Below are 18,920 nucleotides of genomic sequence, written 5' to 3'. Positions count from 1 at the left end.
ACCACAAAATTAAATCCCCGAGGACATAATGGTCGTTATTGAGCTGATCCTGAATCATCATTAGGAATCACCGAGATCTCACTTCTCTAACTTTACACCATCTAACGGGTGGCTAATCTTGCGCCAATACTTTGCACCAGAATGTCCGCTTCTTCTTGGCATATCTGGACTGTCAGAGTCGTGGTCAAACGTTTCTAAGCCCATCCCATACTGCTGAGAAGGCAACCAACTACATACACAGGGTGCGCAAAAATCTGACACCTAATGGGGTTTAAAATCGGTGTTCCGGCCAAGCAATCATTTTTTGTTGACACACGAGCTTGCCCATATTGATCCGACATTACGCTAGAGACTGGCGCATGCGCAGAGAAGTGGTCCTAATCAGTTTCGGTCCGCACTTGTGTTAGTCCAGGTGATCCCAAAGTGAGTTAGGGACTGGCGCTGCGCAGAGTTGGCCCTTCTGGGCACAGAGCAATACGTTCCGGTCTGCACATGCTCTACCTCCGATGACCCTGTAGCAAATTAAGGACTGGCGCATGCGCGGACCAAAAACGGATTACCCCAAACACAGGAGCAGACACTCTGTGCATGCTTTGCAGCTCTACGGCACCATCGGATGATTTTGAGCAGTCGGTTGATGTTGTGCGAATGCATCGAGGGAACAGGGCGTGCTTTCTGACACTTGGACAGGTTCAGATTCGCCCTGCGGACACTTGACCCTTCATTTGCATGGAGTTGTATTTTTTATTAGGTAACAGGCGTTACAACTAAAGGGTATAAGTATAGAAAGAACTTATAAGGTCACAATTGGTGAAGGGTAAATCCTGCTGACAGGTTCCTCCTCCTCCTTGATTTACAGGAAATAGATGGAATGTGCACGTAGCTGTGCGGTTACACCAAGGGTGCACCGAGCTCCGGTGGTTGGAACAGTCAATTTGTGCCGAGACTCCTTTTAGTAGCGCGACATTGGATCGTATGTTTCTCTGGAGTCCTAGTCTAATCCAGTAACCCTTAACTCAGCGACTTTCCAGGAATGGAGTTAATTTTATCAACTGCAAATTGCGTCCTTTAAACTTGACGATACAATACAAAGTCCTATCACATCTTACGTTTCCTATAAGCCACGATGATACGTTTACAGAAAGCACAGTTGTACTATTATCAATTTGTTGGAACGGTGAGTGTTGTATCATATACAGATCAGTGAAAAACTGCAGCAGCATCCCCCTCCTCCCATCTCTTCACTAGACTTTACCCTTGGTGAGGGATACAGTTTGTGAATACTTGTCTGGCTATAAAGAAAGAAAAGCTACACAGATCTTATTAAGTTTTATATATTCAAAAGTACTGATGATAAAAGCATTCTGCAGTGGACATGAGTGAAATAACCATCCAAACTTGCATTGAAAAGTAATCCATATGTGGTGTCCACAGTGTCATCCTCTCACAGACTATGGCCAGCATGCTTAAGAGAGCACTTGTCACCAAATTATTCATGTTGAACTGAGCAATTAAAGTATTTTGAACCTAATGAGTTAACTTTTAAGTCTGAGTGTGTGTTATCAGATATTTTTCACTGGGGGCGTGTACGTCATCTCCTTGTATGAAGCTGACCAATCGTAAGCAGAATCATAGGAGAAAAAGAATATGCCCCCCCAAATAGCTTAGGTTTCCCGGTGTGTGTAGAATAATACAGCTTTGAGCTGGTGTGGTAGCAGCACAGCTGAGTTTAGCCATGTCGCATTACAAACCCCTCTATCAGCTTTCCTCCTCTCATAGCACAGTCAGTTCTGCATTACTGCCCCTCCTCCACATGGACTGTCCAAAGCTGGTCAGCATCATACAGGGAAAAGTATATATATATATATATATATATATATATATAAAAAAACATATAGGTGATGTCACAGCTCACCTCCTCCTCCTGTGCAATGACTGATAACACCTCTATATACAGTAGATAACACAGGATCCACCATTCACAATAGGTGATTTCACAGCTCACCTCCTCCTCCTGTGCAATGACTGATAACACCTCTATACACAGTAGATAATACAGGATCCACCATTCACAATAGGTGATGTCACAGCTAACCTCCTCCTCCTCCTGTACAATGACTGATAACACCTCTATATACAGTAGATAACACAGGATCCACCATTCACAATAGGTGATATCACAGCTCACCTCCTCCTCCTGTACAATGACTGATAACACCTCTATATACAGTAGATAACACAGGATCCACCATTCACAATAGGTGATGTCACAGCTCACCTCCTCCTCCTGTACATTGACTGATAACACCTCTATATACAGTAGATAACACAGGATCCACCATTCACAATAGGTGATTTCACAGCTCACCTCCTCCTCCTGTACGATGATTGATAACACCTCTATACACAGTAGATAATACAGGATCCACCATTCACAATAGGTGATGTCACAGCTCACCTCCTCCTCCTGTACAATGACTGATAACACCTCTATATACAGTAGATAACACAGGATCCACCATTCACAATAGATGATATCACAGCTCACCTCCTCCTCCTAACCTCAAAATGACATTTGGACTTCATTGCGGCCATACTGATTGCCTAATGATCTATTTGGGAGAGAAATGCATGAAATACTGATACAACCTGTTCTATAAAAGGTTACCTGGCTGTAATCCTCCGGCGAGCCCTGGGGATACTCATCATCAATGGACTGAACAAACAAGCTGCTCTGAATCTGCTCCAGATGGGATAAATTCTTTGGGTCAAGGCTAATGAGGTGTTCACGAGACTAAAAAAAAAAACCAAAAAAAAAACAACAGTGATAGCGCAATGATAAAAAATAACAGCGAGAAGAGATAAAAAACACAAGTAATGAAGAAAAAAAAAACAACTAACCATAGCCCAGCGCGTCCTCTCCTCTGTTGTCAGCGCTGACAGTCCTATCCCATCCTGGCCATTCTGGCAAGTGTTCTGGATGTAAGAAAATTGCCTAAAATTAGATGAATAATTCAGAAACAATAAATCAGAAGCTGCCAGAATGTCCGAACCACAGGAGTGCACGTGTTATAAAGACCCCGCTGCTTATAATACCTGACATTGATGGGGCACGTAAAGGGAACCTGCCAGGTGCCATAAATATCTATGGTTTAAGCCGGTGTAAATGCTCTCCTGATTCTGGAGACGTTTGTCTTTTGTTCCTGCTCCTCTCCGTTCCTGAGATATGATCCTCTCCTCCCCGTATGTAAATCTAGTCTTTTCAGTGAAGTGGGCGGGGTCCACAACGCATCTCTGTGGGCGTTTCCTAGAAGACCACGCCTATTTTGCAAAAAATGATGATTTAAATACAGGGAAGATGAGGCCATATCTCAGGAATGTAGAGGCACAGGAGCAAAAAAATATATATATTTTTTTAAGGATGTTATTATGCAAAGACATTTATTTTTTATTTTTCTTCATTTTTACAATTGCTGTAAAAAAAAAAAAAAAATTTTTTAAAAAAGGTGTACCTTAATATATCCGGAGGAGTGAGAATCTGGCCATCGACAACCGCTTCGAAGCTGAACAGCCGTCCCCTGCACATCACGATCAGGTGAGATGGGCAGCTGCCTTCTGATTCTGGAATAAGAGGAAAAAAAAATATTATAAAAATGCAAGAAATACAAGATTACAGACATTTCTACTTTTATTCATTTTATTTTTAATATGATCCAGCAGGAAAAAAAGAGTGTCCCAGCAATCTGCAGTAATGTGAAAACCAGCAGGAAGTGTTCGTTTTCTCTTGAGCACCCCCAAAGGATAAAGAGAGTATTACACATATCTCACTTGTCTGCCCATGTAATACATACAAGCACTGGGTCCTCCAGAGAGAGAGTAGTCATCATCCGCATAGATTTGCAGCAGATTTTACCACTGAACATGGGGGATAAATCTGCACCAGATCAAGGTCTACTCACCGGTTTTGAAGTAGTTGGAGATTTGATCTCTGGTGACACCGGGGATTTTGCAGGTGTTGAATAGATTTCGGAATTGGGACATATCCAGAGGGGAAGTCCGAGCCTTATGAACGGCCAGCTTCTCCCTGTAAAAGGGGGAAAAAAAAAATAAAATAAAAATAAAATAAAAAATCAGCAAAGGTGTAATAATGTGTGGGTTGATGTGCTATTAGGGTGCTATACCAAGAGCAGGACAAGAAAAAAATTAGGAGAAATTTAAAAAACAAAACAAAAAAAAAACACCTTTACACCACCGGCAGCTAGATGGCGGTATAAATCGAGGAAATGCATTCACACAAATCAGGGACATTTATTAAGGCTGTCCCCGACATAATAGTTTGTCCTATGTCGGGCCTCTATGTTCAAATCCTTTCAGGGGATTATTTAAAAAAAGTAAAAAAAAATGTTTCCAAAATATTGAAAAAAAAAAAAAAAAAAAAAAAAAAATCTAAAAGTTTGAATCACAGTCCCCTGTAAAGAAAAAAAACAAGACAGGGCTTAAAAAAAAAAAAAAAAAAAAAAAAAGTGGTATCACCGAGTCCATGAAAGTTAATGAAATAAAATAAAATGACCTATACAGAAAATCCTGTAAAAAGCTTAAGAAAAAAAAAAAAATCCACAGTTTTCCAGTCGAAGCATCGCTCTATGCAAGAAAATAAATAAAAAGTGCTCAAAAGGGTATCAATAAAAATGTCACCCGTCTGATGGATGCAGAAGCCGCCGCCAACATGACCCTGGGAGCGGCACCGATAGCTCGGGTGCGGTACACAATCACCGTTGTGTTCTGCAACCGTCACGTTGACAACTGCTACACCGGTACATCAGCAGCAGCTGCACAAATCGCTCTCGGTAATTGTTACAATGTATCGGTCCATGCGGTTTAGCTCACACAGCATTGTCTATAGACTGGAGGTGAGAGGTGCTGGAGTTGTCTCAATCGCCAGGTATTGTGCACATGTCCTACTCTAAATCCGGACAACCCTTTTAAAGGGTTTTTCTGCTTTTCGGAAACCCCTCTGCCCAGCTACACTTTGTTTAAATAAACAAGAATACTTTACTCACCCTCCCCGGGTCCAGCACTGAGTATCTGATGCTGCCCTCAGTATCTGTTATTATATGAAGAGCTGACGTCACATTAACAGTGATGCAGGCAATAAGCGAGCACAGCGGCTCTGCATGAGTGGACAGCACGAGCCGCTCAGAGCTCTGTCTGCAGCGCTGTTAATGTGACGCAAGCAGCGCTGTTAATGTGACGTGAGCTGCATAACATATATGGGGGGCAGCAGCAAAGACTCAGTGCTGGACCCAGGGAGAGGGAGTGAAGGACATTTGTAGAACTTCACTAGATGGCAGCGTCTCACCTTCTGATGAGGTCCCAGAACTTCAGCGTGTGCCATGTCGCTATGCTCGCCCGTTCCAGGTGGGTACCGAGTTTCGGAGGCCAGTAGTGCTCCAGGTAAGGGGCAGGGCCGCCAAAGTTGACGTTGAGCTGAGATGGCATCCGTACATCCAGATACGCCGCATTCAGCCACCATTCCTCCAGCTGTAAGAAAAACGACAAAGGCATCAAATGGCGGGAATGTTCGGGCTCCATTATTGCTCCGAGGATTCCTAAAGGCTCCCATTGACTTGACACAGCGGTCGGCCCAAAGTCGCATCTCCTGCCTCCCCATACACGTGTACACCCGGCTCAGGCCAGCCAGCGTCTGCTTTTTTATTTTTGTTTAGAAATCGGGGAGTAAGTGGACACCATGTCCTATTACCCCTTCCTTGCAGGTCTGTCTGATTTGGTGGATTCCCAATTCTAGATCACCTTTTCTTCAAACTCTGTATTGTGCCGTCCCTCTGTTACTCCTCCTGGGAACGAATGAATAAGAATGGATAAGGCGTGTCCCTCGCAACAAACTCTGACTGGACAGTGTCAAACACGCCCCCAGGGAAATGGTAACACCCAGTTATCAATTAATTCATACATTTCCAGGAGGAATAAAAGAGGAACAGCACATGGAAGTCCCTGCAGTAAATCATTGGGGTACATCAGGCGCCATTGCTATGTGTACGACTGATCTACAAGCTGTATCATACTCCTCGAATGTACAGAGCCGGATGCTGGTTTATAGTCATGGCCGAAAGTGTTAGCTCCCTTGAAATTGTTCCTTTAAAAGGACAAAGGAACATCAAGATCTCTGGAGATGGGACTTATAACCTTGAGATTGTGGCTATTTTTCAACAATTTTTGTTCTCAAGTCCTCAGACAGTTCTCTCCTACTCTTTCTGTCCTCCATACTTTGGCACACACCCAATGCAAAGATTGAGTCAACTTCTTCCCTTTTTATCTGGTTTCAGGTGTGATTTTCATATTGCCCACACCTGTTACTTGCCACAGGCGAGTTTGAACGAGTATCACATGCTTCAAAACAAAGTTGTTTCCCCACAATTTTGTGAGTTTTGTGTAAAATTATGTCCAATTTGCCTTTACTTTGATTTTGTGTTGTTCCAGTACAGACAAAGGAAATAAACGTGTGTGTAATAAAACATGTAATAGCAATAATTTTCTTGGAGAAATACTTCATTTTCCGGAACAATTTCAAGGGTGACAACACTTTCGGCCATGACTGTATACATGAACCCATTTAAATGGCTTTGTAGAAGATTAAAAAGACTTGGCGGCCTTCTTCAGGAGCAGGGCGATTACTGGTCATTGAATGATAATTGCAGCTCAGTCATACTTACATGAGTTGCAATACCGGACACTGCCTAAACACAAGTGTGGCGCTGTTTTCTATTAAAAAAAAAAAAAAAACAAACAAACAAACAAAAAAACACCCAGGTTCTCCTAGCCCCATACAGCCCCCTTTTATATATTCTGATGTCGGCCACGTCCTGGCATTATACATGACTGTGCAGGCCTGCGGGATTTCAGATGCGGGTGGGTGTAAGGGACACAGACCGTGATGTTAAAGGGAACATTCATGGTCATGTTTCCAGGTCACAGAATGTAAAGTGGCCGATCGTTAAGGTTTCTATTACAGGACGGCGTGACCTGAGAACATGAAACGGAGAAACCCCCGCTGAGTCAGGTGCAGAGGAATCACACACGGCACATGTAGCAGAGCTGACTTAGAGAAAACTCGCTGAAAGTCACCAAGTCGGAGATTCCTGACATTTACAGGAGAGACGGAATAATGCCTCATTGTGATACATTTTCCTGCCCCCTCCTTCTTAGCTTAGATGTTCCTTTTTCTAGACACTAAATTCGATGCAAATTTTTGCAATTTTTCACTTTGCATGCGCCGGTGCTGATCTAAGTGTGAACAAATCTTCGGAGCCCTGGGTATCCTGAAGCTGTCCCTGCATCTCCCCCAGGCCTATCACTGTTGATAATGTAAGACTATGGGCAGGCTTATACACATTGCCTGCGACATGCAAGCTGCTGCACAGCCTGCAGCCTCTCATATGCCTCACCTGCACTTTTCAGGAGTCTCATTATCTTCACAGGCACGACTATAATGACAGGTAACTCAGGATCATCTGATCACAACAAGTAAGCCTTGTCACAGCTCGCATCCTCCTCCTCCCTTCACAATTACCTTTGCACACGCTCATTACATGCTTCAATACAAAAACTAGGAATCTGAGTATAGTTCCTAATGTACATGTGCATTTCCTGAAAGAACAGGAAGCACCCTAGTGGCAAGTGTGAATATTGCACGATCATTACCTTTAAAATATAGTACGTGAAAAGAAAAAAATAAATAAATAAAAAATTCTATAAAAAATGTTTTAATTAACGCAAAAACCTGATTTAAACATTAGGTAATTTTTCTGATGACACATCCCCTTTAAGTGGGGGGGGGGGGGGGGGGGAGTGTGATTTCAGGTGTCTGATAGGATGTCCACTGGACACAAAATGCATTAAACCCTTTTAAAGGGGTTGTCACATGAATAACAATATTCACAGGATAGGCGATTAATGTGCTGGGACCCCCATAAATTACAAGCTCAGGGGTCCCAAAGTTCCCTGAGTGAATGGAGCAGTAGTGAGTAAGTAGACCACTGCTCCATTCACTTTCTAAGGCAGCGGTGATCCCACATGTGCACGAGACCTATAGAAGTGAATGGAGCCACGATCACGTATATGCTCCATTCACACTGCGGAGTTTGGGACATCATTTCTTCTGATTAGTGGAGGTGCCAGTGATCAGATCCGCAGCGATTAGACATTTATCACTTGTGGATAAGTCATCAACGTTGTTTATTGGACAGTTTTGTTTTTTTTTACTCAAGTGCCTGCCTGTATTTGGGGCTTAAAAGAATTGTTACTATTGGGATTTATTAAAATTTTTGCAGCAATTTGCTCTTTTTTGCACCAATTTGCATTTACAGGCTCTTCGTTTCCTGCACATTCACCTGTGATGTGGTATCTGGTCATAAATTAGCTGGGAGGAATCCAGAAAAAGAAAAACAAAGAGCGCTCGACAATGCAAAACAGAAGCTATAGAAGTCAAACGGTGCAAAATGTTTAATAGAACCCAAATCGGAAAAATTATTATTAACCCTAGATACAAGAATTTAAATTAAAAAAATGTTCCTAAAAGATGCAGTTTCATTCACAGAGTCAGTCTCGGTGTCACTACTGGGTGTAATACTAGTGACAATCAGACAGATCTCGAATTCCTTACCTTACAATGTAAGAAAATCCGTCTTAAGGAGTAAGGGATTGTCTATAAGACCAAGTCATCTGACACTGATCCTGGGATGCATTGCAGGACTGTACATGAACTCGCCATGAACTGCGCTTCTATATCTATTACACGGACGCCAACACTAAAAATTTACATCCACTGTGAAACATACAGTACAGGGACTAATTTTTCTTATTTCAAAATTTGCATTGTTTTCTAATACAATACACAACTAAAACAAACATATCGACAGGTTCCAAAGAACACACCGTATGGCACAGTAACTACTGAAATAGAGAATGGTTTAGTTACGTGAAAACAAACAACTCCATACGGAATCAAAGAGTAGTTTGCAAAAGACAATTGACAACCTGTTAAACTAAATAACAAGAAGAAGAGAAAAGAGAAGAATTGTTTATAAGGACAAATCACCAAGGAGTGTGTCCTATGATACCGGCATAGGTAGCAATTATCTTGGTACATCGATGAAGATAAGGCACGGGAAACATAAATAATAGAATTGCCTCTGAGATTTTAGGGATTGACACCCCCATCATTTCTTTAATCGCTTTAAGAACACCCCCCCCCCCCCCCAGAAGACCGCCAAGGCCGGGCATGCCCACCATATAGGCGACATCAAACCTACATGGGTCCACATCGCCAGCACAGGTTGGATACTCCCGGTAATATTTATGTAAGACCGAAGGAACACAATACATCTAGATAGTAGTTTCCTGAGCTTTAGTGGCTACATTAGATTTATGAGCGAGATGGAAACATTTATCTTGTAAAGGATTGATGGGGCTCCCTTTCCCACGCCTTACAATAAGGGGGAAGCATATCCGTTACAGTAAGGAGGAAGCATGTCCGCTACAGTAAGGGTAGAAGCATGTCCGCTACAGTAAGGGTAGAAGCATGTCCGCTACAGTAAGGGTAGAAGCATGTCCGCTACAGTAAGGGCGAAGCATATCCGTTACAGTAAGGGGGAAGCATGTCCGTTACAGTAAGGGGGAAGCATGTCCGCTACAGTAAGGGTAGAAGCATATCCGCTACAGTAAGGGCGAAGCATATCCGTTACAGTAAGGGCGAAGCATATCCGTTACAGTAAGGGCGAAGCATATCCGTTACAGTAAGGGCGAAGCATATCCGTTACAGTAAGGGCGAAGCATATCCGTTACAGTAAGGGCGAAGCATATCCGTTACAGTAAGGGCGAAGCATATCCGTTACAGTAAGGAGGAAGCATGTCCGCTACAGTAAGGGTAGAAGCATGTCCGCTACAGTAAGGGTAGAAGCATGTCCGCTACAGTAAGGGTAGAAGCATGTCCGCTACAGTAAGGGTAGAAGCATGTCCGCTACAGTAAGGGTAGAAGCATGTCCGCTACAGTAAGGGTAGAAGCATGTCCGCTACAGTAAGGGTAGAAGCATGTCCGCTACAGTAAGGGGGAAGCATGTCCGTTACAGTAAGGGGGAAGCATGTCCGCTACAGTAAGGGTAGAAGCATATCCGCTACAGTAAGGGCGAAGCATATCCGTTACAGTAAGGGCGAAGCATATCCGTTACAGTAAGGGCGAAGCATATCCGTTACAGTAAGGGCGAAGCATATCCGTTACAGTAAGGGCGAAGCATATCCGTTACAGTAAGGGCGAAGCATATCCGTTACAGTAAGGGCGAAGCATATCCGTTACAGTAAGGGCGAAGCATATCCGTTACAGTAAGGGCGAAGCATATCCGTTACAGTAAGGGCGAAGCATATCCGTTACAGTAAGGGCGAAGCATATCCGTTACAGTAAGGGCGAAGCATATCCGTTACAGTAAGGGCGAAGCATATCCGTTACAGTAAGGGCGAAGCATATCCGTTACAGTAAGGGCGAAGCATATCCGTTACAGTAAGGGCGAAGCATATCCGTTACAGTAAGGGCGAAGCATATCCGTTACAGTAAGGGCGAAGCATATCCGTTACAGTAAGGGCGAAGCATATCCGTTACAGTAAGGGCGAAGCATATCCGTTACAGTAAGGGCGAAGCATATCCGTTACAGTAAGGGCGAAGCATATCCGTTACAGTAAGGGCGAAGCATATCCGTTACAGTAAGGGCGAAGCATATCCGTTACAGTAAGGGCGAAGCATATCCGTTACAGTAAGGGCGAAGCATATCCGTTACAGTAAGGGCGAAGCATATCCGTTACAGTAAGGGCGAAGCATATCCGTTACAGTAAGGGCGAAGCATATCCGTTACAGTAAGGGCGAAGCATATCCGTTACAGTAAGGGCGAAGCATATCCGTTACAGTAAGGGCGAAGCATATCCGTTACAGTAAGGGCGAAGCATATCCGTTACAGTAAGGGCGAAGCATATCCGTTACAGTAAGGGCGAAGCATATCCGTTACAGTAAGGGCGAAGCATATCCGTTACAGTAAGGGCGAAGCATATCCGTTACAGTAAGGGCGAAGCATATCCGTTACAGTAAGGGCGAAGCATATCCGTTACAGTAAGGGCGAAGCATATCCGTTACAGTAAGGGCGAAGCATATCCGTTACAGTAAGGGCGAAGCATATCCGTTACAGTAAGGGCGAAGCATATCCGTTACAGTAAGGGCGAAGCATATCCGTTACAGTAAGGGCGAAGCATGTCCGTTACAGTAAGGGGGAAGCATGTCCGTTACAGTAAGGGGGAAGCATGTCCGTTACAGTAAGGGGGAAGCATGTCCGTTACAATTAGGGGGAAGCATATCCGTTACAGCAAGGGCGAAGCATATCCGTTACAGCAAGGGCGAAGCATGTCCGTTACAGCAAGGGGGAAGCATGTCCGTTACAGTAAGGGGGAAGCATGTCCGTTACAGTAAGGGGGAAGCATGTCCGTTACAGTAAGGGGGAAGCATGTCCGTTACAGTAAGGGGGAAGCATGTCCGTTACAGTAAGGGGGAAGCATGTCCGTTACAGTAAGGGGGAAGCATGTCCGTTACAGTAAGGGGGAAGCATGTCCGTTACAGTAAGGGGGAAGCATGTCCGTTACAGTAAGGGGGAAGCATGTCCGTTACAGTCAGTAAGGGGGAAGCATGTCCGTTACAGTCAGTAAGGGGGAAGCATATCCGTTACAGCAGTGATTTTCAACCTTTTTTGAGCCGCGGCACACTTTTTATACTTAAAAAATCCCGGGGCACACCACCAACCAAAATGGCACAAAATGACACTAAAACAGTACATATTCTACATATAGTTAATAATATAGATTCTAAATGTATTTATACTCACTCAGTGTGAAACCTGGGCCTAAGTGCAACCCTAGCCCTAAGTGCAACCCTAGCCCTAAGTGCAACCCTAGCCCTAAGTGCAACCCTAGCCCTAAGTGCAACCCTAAGTGCAACCCTAGCCGTAAGTGCAACCCTAACCCTAAGTGCAACCCTAAGTGCAACCCTAACCCTAAGTGCAACCCTAACCCTACCCCTAACCCTATCCCTAATGGAAAAACAAAAATAATTATATTTTCTGTATTTTATTATTGTCCCTACCTATGGGGGTGATAAAGGGGGGGTTTATTTACAATTTTTTTTATTTTGATCGCTGTGATAGAATTTATCACAGCGACCAAAATGTACAGGAACGAATCTGCGCATGCGCCCGCCATTTTCCAAGATGGCGGCGCCCATGGAGAAGACGGCCGGACACCGGGAGCGACATCGGAGCTAGGTAAGTATGGGGGGGTGGGATCGGAACACGGGGGGGGGGGAATCGGAGGACCGGGGGAGCGGACAGGAGGACCGGGGGAGCGGAGGGAGGAGGGGAGCGGACAGGAGATCGGGGCAGAAAGGACGACTGGGGAGGCGATTGGTGGCGGTGGGGGGGGCAGATCGGGGTCTCCAGCCATGGCAGATGCTATTGCAGCATCGGCCATGGCTGAATTGTAATATTTCACCATTTTTATAGGTGAAATATCACAAATCGCTCTGATTGGCTGTTTCACTTTCAACAGCCAATCAGAGCGATCGTAGCCACGGGGGGGGGGAAGCCACCCCCCCTAGGCTGAAGTACCACTCCCCCTGTCCTTGCAGATCGGGTGAAATTGGGGTTAACCCTTTCACCCGATCTGCAGGGACGCGATCTTTCCATGACGCCACATAGGCGTCATGGGTCGGATTGGCACCGACTTTCATGACGCCTACGTGGCGTCATGGGTTGGGAAGGGGTTAATGATTATACACAGCATTATTGGCGGGCATTACCTTGGCGGCGGGCAAATGCGAGAGTCTCTCCGCTCTCAGGATGACGCGCCGGCCTCGGTGACGTCATTAAGTCGCGCGAGCGTTCAAAGCTCGCGCAGGTGTTATTCCGTGACTGCGCATAGCTGCGCATTGCCGGGGAACAAAACAAAGGGGGCACCATAGTTTGGGGAACTTTCCCCGCGGCACACCCGACCATGTGTCGCGGCACACTAGTGTGCCGCGGAACACTGGTTGAAAATCACTGCGTTACAGTAAGGGCGAAGCATATCCGTTACAGCAAGGGCAAAGCATGTCCGTTACAGTAAGGGGGAAGCATGTCCGTTACAGTAAGGGGGAAGCATGTCCGTTACAATTAGGGCGAAGCATATCCGTTATAGTAAGGGCGAAGCATATCCGTTACAGTAAGGGGGAAGCATGTCCGTTACAGTAAGGGGGAAGCATGTCCGTTACAATTAGGGGGAAGCATGTCCGTTACAATTAGGGGGAAGCATGTCCGTTACAGTAAGGGGGAAGCATGTCCGTTACAGTAAGGGGGAAGCATGTCCGTTACAATTAGGGGGAAGCATGTCCGTTACAATTAGGGGGAAGCATGTCCGTTACAATTAGGGGGAAGCATGTCCGTTACAATTAGGGGGAAGCATGTCCGTTACAATTAGGGGGAAGCATGTCCGTTACAATTAGGGGGAAGCATGTCCGTTATAGTAAGGGCGAAGCATATCCGTTACAGTAAGGGGGAAGCATGTCCGTTACAATTAGGGGGAAGCATGTCCGTTACAATTAGGGGGAAGCATGTCCGTTACAATTAGGGGGAAGCATGTCCGTTACAATTAGGGGGAAGCATGTCCGTTACAATTAGGGGGAAGCATGTCCGTTACAATTAGGGGGAAGCATGTCCGTTACAATTAGGGGGAAGCATGTCCGTTACAATTAGGGGGAAGCATGTCCGTTACAATTAGGGGGAAGCATGTCCGTTACAATTAGGGGGAAGCATGTCCGTTACAATTAGGGGGAAGCATGTCCGTTACAATTAGGGGGAAGCATGTCCGTTACAATTAGGGGGAAGCATGTCCGTTACAATTAGGGGGAAGCATGTCCGTTACAATTAGGGGGAAGCATGTCCGTTACAATTAGGGGGAAGCATGTCCGTTACAATTAGGGGGAAGCATGTCCGTTACAATTAGGGGGAAGCATGTCCGTTACAATTAGGGGGAAGCATGTCCGTTACAATTAGGGGGAAGCATGTCCGTTACAATTAGGGGGAAGCATGTCCGTTACAATTAGGGGGAAGCATGTCCGTTACAATTAGGGGGAAGCATGTCCGTTACAATTAGGGGGAAGCATGTCCGTTACAATTAGGGGGAAGCATGTCCGTTACAATTAGGGGGAAGCATGTCCGTTACAATTAGGGGGAAGCATGTCCGTTACAATTAGGGGGAAGCATGTCCGTTACAATTAGGGGGAAGCATGTCCGTTACAATTAGGGGGAAGCATGTCCGTTACAATTAGGGGGAAGCATGTCCGTTACAATTAGGGGGAAGCATGTCCGTTACAATTAGGGGGAAGCATGTCCGTTACAATTAGGGGGAAGCATGTCCGTTACAATTAGGGGGAAGCATGTCCGTTACAATTAGGGGGAAGCATGTCCGTTACAATTAGGGGGAAGCATGTCCGTTACAATTAGGGGGAAGCATGTCCGTTACAATTAGGGGGAAGCATGTCCGTTACAATTAGGGGGAAGCATGTCCGTTACAATTAGGGGGAAGCATGTCCGTTACAATTAGGGGGAAGCATGTCCGTTACAATTAGGGGGAAGCATGTCCGTTACAATTAGGGGGAAGCATGTCCGTTACAATTAGGGGGAAGCATGTCCGTTACAATTAGGGGGAAGCATGTCCGTTACAATTAGGGGGAAGCATGTCCGTTACAATTAGGGGGAAGCATGTCCGTTACAATTAGGGGGAAGCATGTCCGTTACAATTAGGGGGAAGCATGTCCGTTACAATTAGGGGGAAGCATGTCCGTTACAATTAGGGGGAAGCATGTCCGTTACAATTAGGGGGAAGCATGTCCGTTACAATTAGGGGGAAGCATGTCCGTTACAATTAGGGGGAAGCATGTCCGTTACAATTAGGGGGAAGCATGTCCGTTACAATTAGGGGGAAGCATGTCCGTTACAATTAGGGGGAAGCATGTCCGTTACAATTAGGGGGAAGCATGTCCGTTACAATTAGGGGGAAGCATGTCCGTTACAATTAGGGGGAAGCATGTCCGTTACAATTAGGGGGAAGCATGTCCGTTACAATTAGGGGGAAGCATGTCCGTTACAATTAGGGGGAAGCATGTCCGTTACAATTAGGGGGAAGCATGTCCGTTACAATTAGGGGGAAGCATGTCCGTTACAATTAGGGGGAAGCATGTCCGTTACAATTAGGGGGAAGCATGTCCGTTACAATTAGGGGGAAGCATGTCCGTTACAATTAGGGGGAAGCATGTCCGTTACAATTAGGGGGAAGCATGTCCGTTACAATTAGGGGGAAGCATGTCCGTTACAATTAGGGGGAAGCATGTCCGTTACAATTAGGGGGAAGCATGTCCGTTACAATTAGGGGGAAGCATGTCCGTTACAATTAGGGGGAAGCATGTCCGTTACAATTAGGGGGAAGCATGTCCGTTACAATTAGGGGGAAGCATGTCCGTTACAGTAAGGGGGAAGCATGTCCGCTACAGTAAGGGGGAAGCATGTCCGTTACAGTAAGGGGGAAGCATATCCGTTACAGTAAGGGGGAAGCATGTCCGTTACAATAAGGGGGAAGCATGTCCGTTACAATTAGGGGGAAGCATATCCGTTACAATAAGGGGGAAGCATATCCGGATCACTCTCTAACAGAAGCTTATAGATATCGGCAATTACGTGCGCAGGATTAGTGGGGGACATATATAGGGATTCAAACGAAGAAAGGGGGCGCACCCATTCTAAATGATCGGAAAAATGTTCCAGTTGAATATACAGTATGCAGAAGAATATCTCGCTTTCTGCGGACGATCACCTACAATAGCTGAGAGGGGAAGCAATACACCCTCAGGGGCCACATGATAAATACGCAAGAAGTTTTTCTTGGAGCTACCCAGGAAAATGCTTGAGGAGACACCGGATGGGAATTTTGGGTTCTCTGTTATTGGGGATAATGGTCCTAATGGGTCAATTATAATTCCCTTTATACTGGAAATGTGGACAGTTTTGAGTGTTTGCCTGAGACTAAATGGAATAGGGATGTTATTTCAGGCCAAAATAGGTCAAGTCCATGGTGGAGTGGAAACTGATGTATGACAAGACTCATAGGCCACATGTACCCACAGTTTAGATTCTCTGCAGTGCAGAATATCTAAGATTCTTGCATGGATGGACGCCAGATAACATTTTCGGCAGGACGGCAAACCTATACCCCCCTAAATCTTTTGGAAGCACCAAAACAGTAATATGAATTCTTGAGCGTCCCGTCGACCAAACAAAATGACTCAATTTACGTTGAACCCTCATCCAGAGGGAGGATTGGATTCATATCGGGATAGTTTGTAGTAAATACAAAACTCTAGGCAATACAGGATGTTAACCCGGCCAAACCAGGAGAACTGTCCACGGTTCCAGGAATTACGATCCCCTTCCAATTCACTTTTAACTCCATCTGTAGTCTGCTATGTACTGTGACACGTAGAGGCTACAGAAGCCTAACAGTTAACAGATTTGCACAAAATACAATAGTAAGTGAGTGACGAAATGCAAATCATATGCCCTACAAGAAGGAATCTCACAATTTTATAGAAAGTTAAAAAATTGTAGATAAATAGCTTAAAAAAAAACACATATTATAATATATTATAATAGTATATTCACACACAGATTCCAGGGAGTAGTAAGTACAAAGAGTGGGTATCGGGAGATGGGGGTGTACATTGATAATATTTAATATAATGGCAAATAGATATTCAATATGGGGATCAATAAATACACCAATAATTACACAATTATGAATCATGTAGATAATTATTGAATGGCCTTGATAAGAATAAAACATTCACATAGAGTATATACAGTCATGGCCAAAAGTATTGACACCCCTGCAATTCTGTCAGGTCATACTCAGTTTCTTCCTGAAAATGATTGCAAACACAAATTCTTTGGTATTATTATCTTCATTTAATGTGTCTTAAATGAAAAAACACAAAAGAGAATGAAGCAAAAAGCAAAAATTGATCATTTCACACAAAACTCCAAAAATGGGCCAGACAAAAGTATTGGCACCCTCAGCCTAATACTTGGTTGCTCAACCTTTAGCCAAAATAACTGTGACCAACCGCTTCCGGTAACCATCAGTGAGTTTCTTACAATGCTCTGCTGGAATTTTAGACCATTCTTCTTTGGCAAACTGCTCCAGGTCCCTGATATTTGAAGGGTGCCTTCTCCAAACTGCCATTTTTAGGTCTCTCCACAGGTGTTCTATGGGATTCAGGCCTCGACTCTTTGCTGGCCACCTTTGAAGTCTCCAGTGCTTTCTCTCAAACCATTTTCTAGTGCTTTTTGAAGTGTGTTTTGGGTCATTGTCCTGCTGGAAGACCCATGACCTCTGAGGAGACCCAGCTTTCTCACACTGGACCCTACATTATGCTGCAAAATTTGTTGGTAGTCTTCAGACTTCATAATGCCATGCACACGGTCAAGCAGTCCAGTGCCAGAGGCAGCAAAGCAACCCCAAAACATCAGGGAACCTCCGCCATCTTTGACTGTAGGGACCGTGTTCTTTTCTTTCAATGCCTCTTTTTTCTCCTGTAAACTCTATGTTGATGCCTTTGCCCAAAAAGCTCTACTTTTGTCTCATCTGACCAGAGAACATTCTTCCAAAATGTTTTAGGCTTTTTCAGGTAAGTTTTGGAAAACTCCAGCCTGGCTTTTTTATGTCTCGGGGTAAGAAGTGGGGTCTTCCTGGGTCTCCTACCATACAGTCCCTTTTCATTCAGACGCCGACGGATAGTAGGGGTTGACACTGTTGTACCCTCGGACTGCAGGGCAGCTTGAACTTGTTTGGATGTTAGTCGAGGTTCTTTATCCAACATCCGCACAATCTTGCGTTGAAATCTCTTGTCAATTTTTCTTTTCCGTCCACATCTAGGCAGGTTAGCCACAGTGCCATGGGCTTTAAACTTCTTGATGACACTGCGCACGGCAGACACAGGAACATTCAGGTCTTTGGAGATGGACTTGTAGCCTTGAGATTGCTCAAGCTTCCTCACAATTTGGTTTCTCAAGTCCTCAGACAGTTCTTTGGTCTTCTTTCTTTTCTCCATGCTCAATGTGGTACACACAAGGACACAGGACAGAGGTTGAGTCAACTTTAATCCATGTCAACTGGCTGCAAGTGTGATTTAGTTACTGGCATCACCTGTTAGGTGCCACAGGTAAGTTACAGGTGCTGTTAATTACACTAATTAGAGAAGCATCACATGATTTTTCGAACAGTGCCAATACTTTTGTCCACCCCCTTTTTATGTTTGGTGTGAAATTATATCCAATTTGGCTTTAGGACAATTCTTTTTGTGTTTTTTCATTTAAGACAAATTAAATGAAGATAATAATACCAAAGAATTTGTGTTTGCAATCATTTTCAGGAAGAAACTGAGTATTATCTGACAGAATTGCAGGGGTGTGAATACTTTTGGCCATGACTGTAGTACAAGTGCAGGATTGCTTTTTGTTTAGATGCTAAATAGAGAGAAAACAAAAAATAAAAGTACAAATATAAAGTCCATTGTAACGTCAATATGGGAGACAGATAGTTACCCCCCAGATCAATCACCGAATACTCGAGCCCAGACGAGTGTTTCACACATATATACTAGTGTTTCGCACATTTGCTTCCTCAGGGGGGACCCGAGTGCTGATTACTTCCTAGAATCTGCGTGTTTATACTATGAGAATATATTAAAATAAGTATTTTTATGACATTTAATAAACTATTATTTTTTT

At 44.4% G+C, this 18,920-nt stretch overlaps 1 protein-coding gene across 2 annotated transcripts in view; it reads right to left on the bottom strand.

The window, feature by feature from the left end:
- Positions 1 to 18,920, bottom strand: part of CROT (carnitine O-octanoyltransferase) — a 48,756-nt gene that overhangs the window by 25,893 nt on the left and 3,943 nt on the right. For both annotated transcript variants that reach the window (XM_077268256.1, XM_077268255.1), the window contains exons 4-8: positions 5,360 to 5,541; positions 3,960 to 4,084; positions 3,513 to 3,621; positions 2,902 to 2,995; positions 2,669 to 2,794 (exon numbers count right to left, since the gene is read on the bottom strand). In XM_077268256.1, the coding sequence (XP_077124371.1) occupies positions 2,669 to 2,794; positions 2,902 to 2,995; positions 3,513 to 3,621; positions 3,960 to 4,084; positions 5,360 to 5,541 (636 nt within the window). The remainder of the gene's footprint in view (positions 1 to 2,668; positions 2,795 to 2,901; positions 2,996 to 3,512; positions 3,622 to 3,959; positions 4,085 to 5,359; positions 5,542 to 18,920) is intronic.

Source organism: Ranitomeya variabilis, chromosome 6, assembly GCF_051348905.1.
Source record: "Ranitomeya variabilis isolate aRanVar5 chromosome 6, aRanVar5.hap1, whole genome shotgun sequence".
NCBI classification, from domain to species: domain Eukaryota; kingdom Metazoa; phylum Chordata; class Amphibia; order Anura; family Dendrobatidae; genus Ranitomeya; species Ranitomeya variabilis.
Note: the sequence above shows the minus strand (reverse complement) of the source record. Positions and strands in the feature narration are given on the sequence as shown.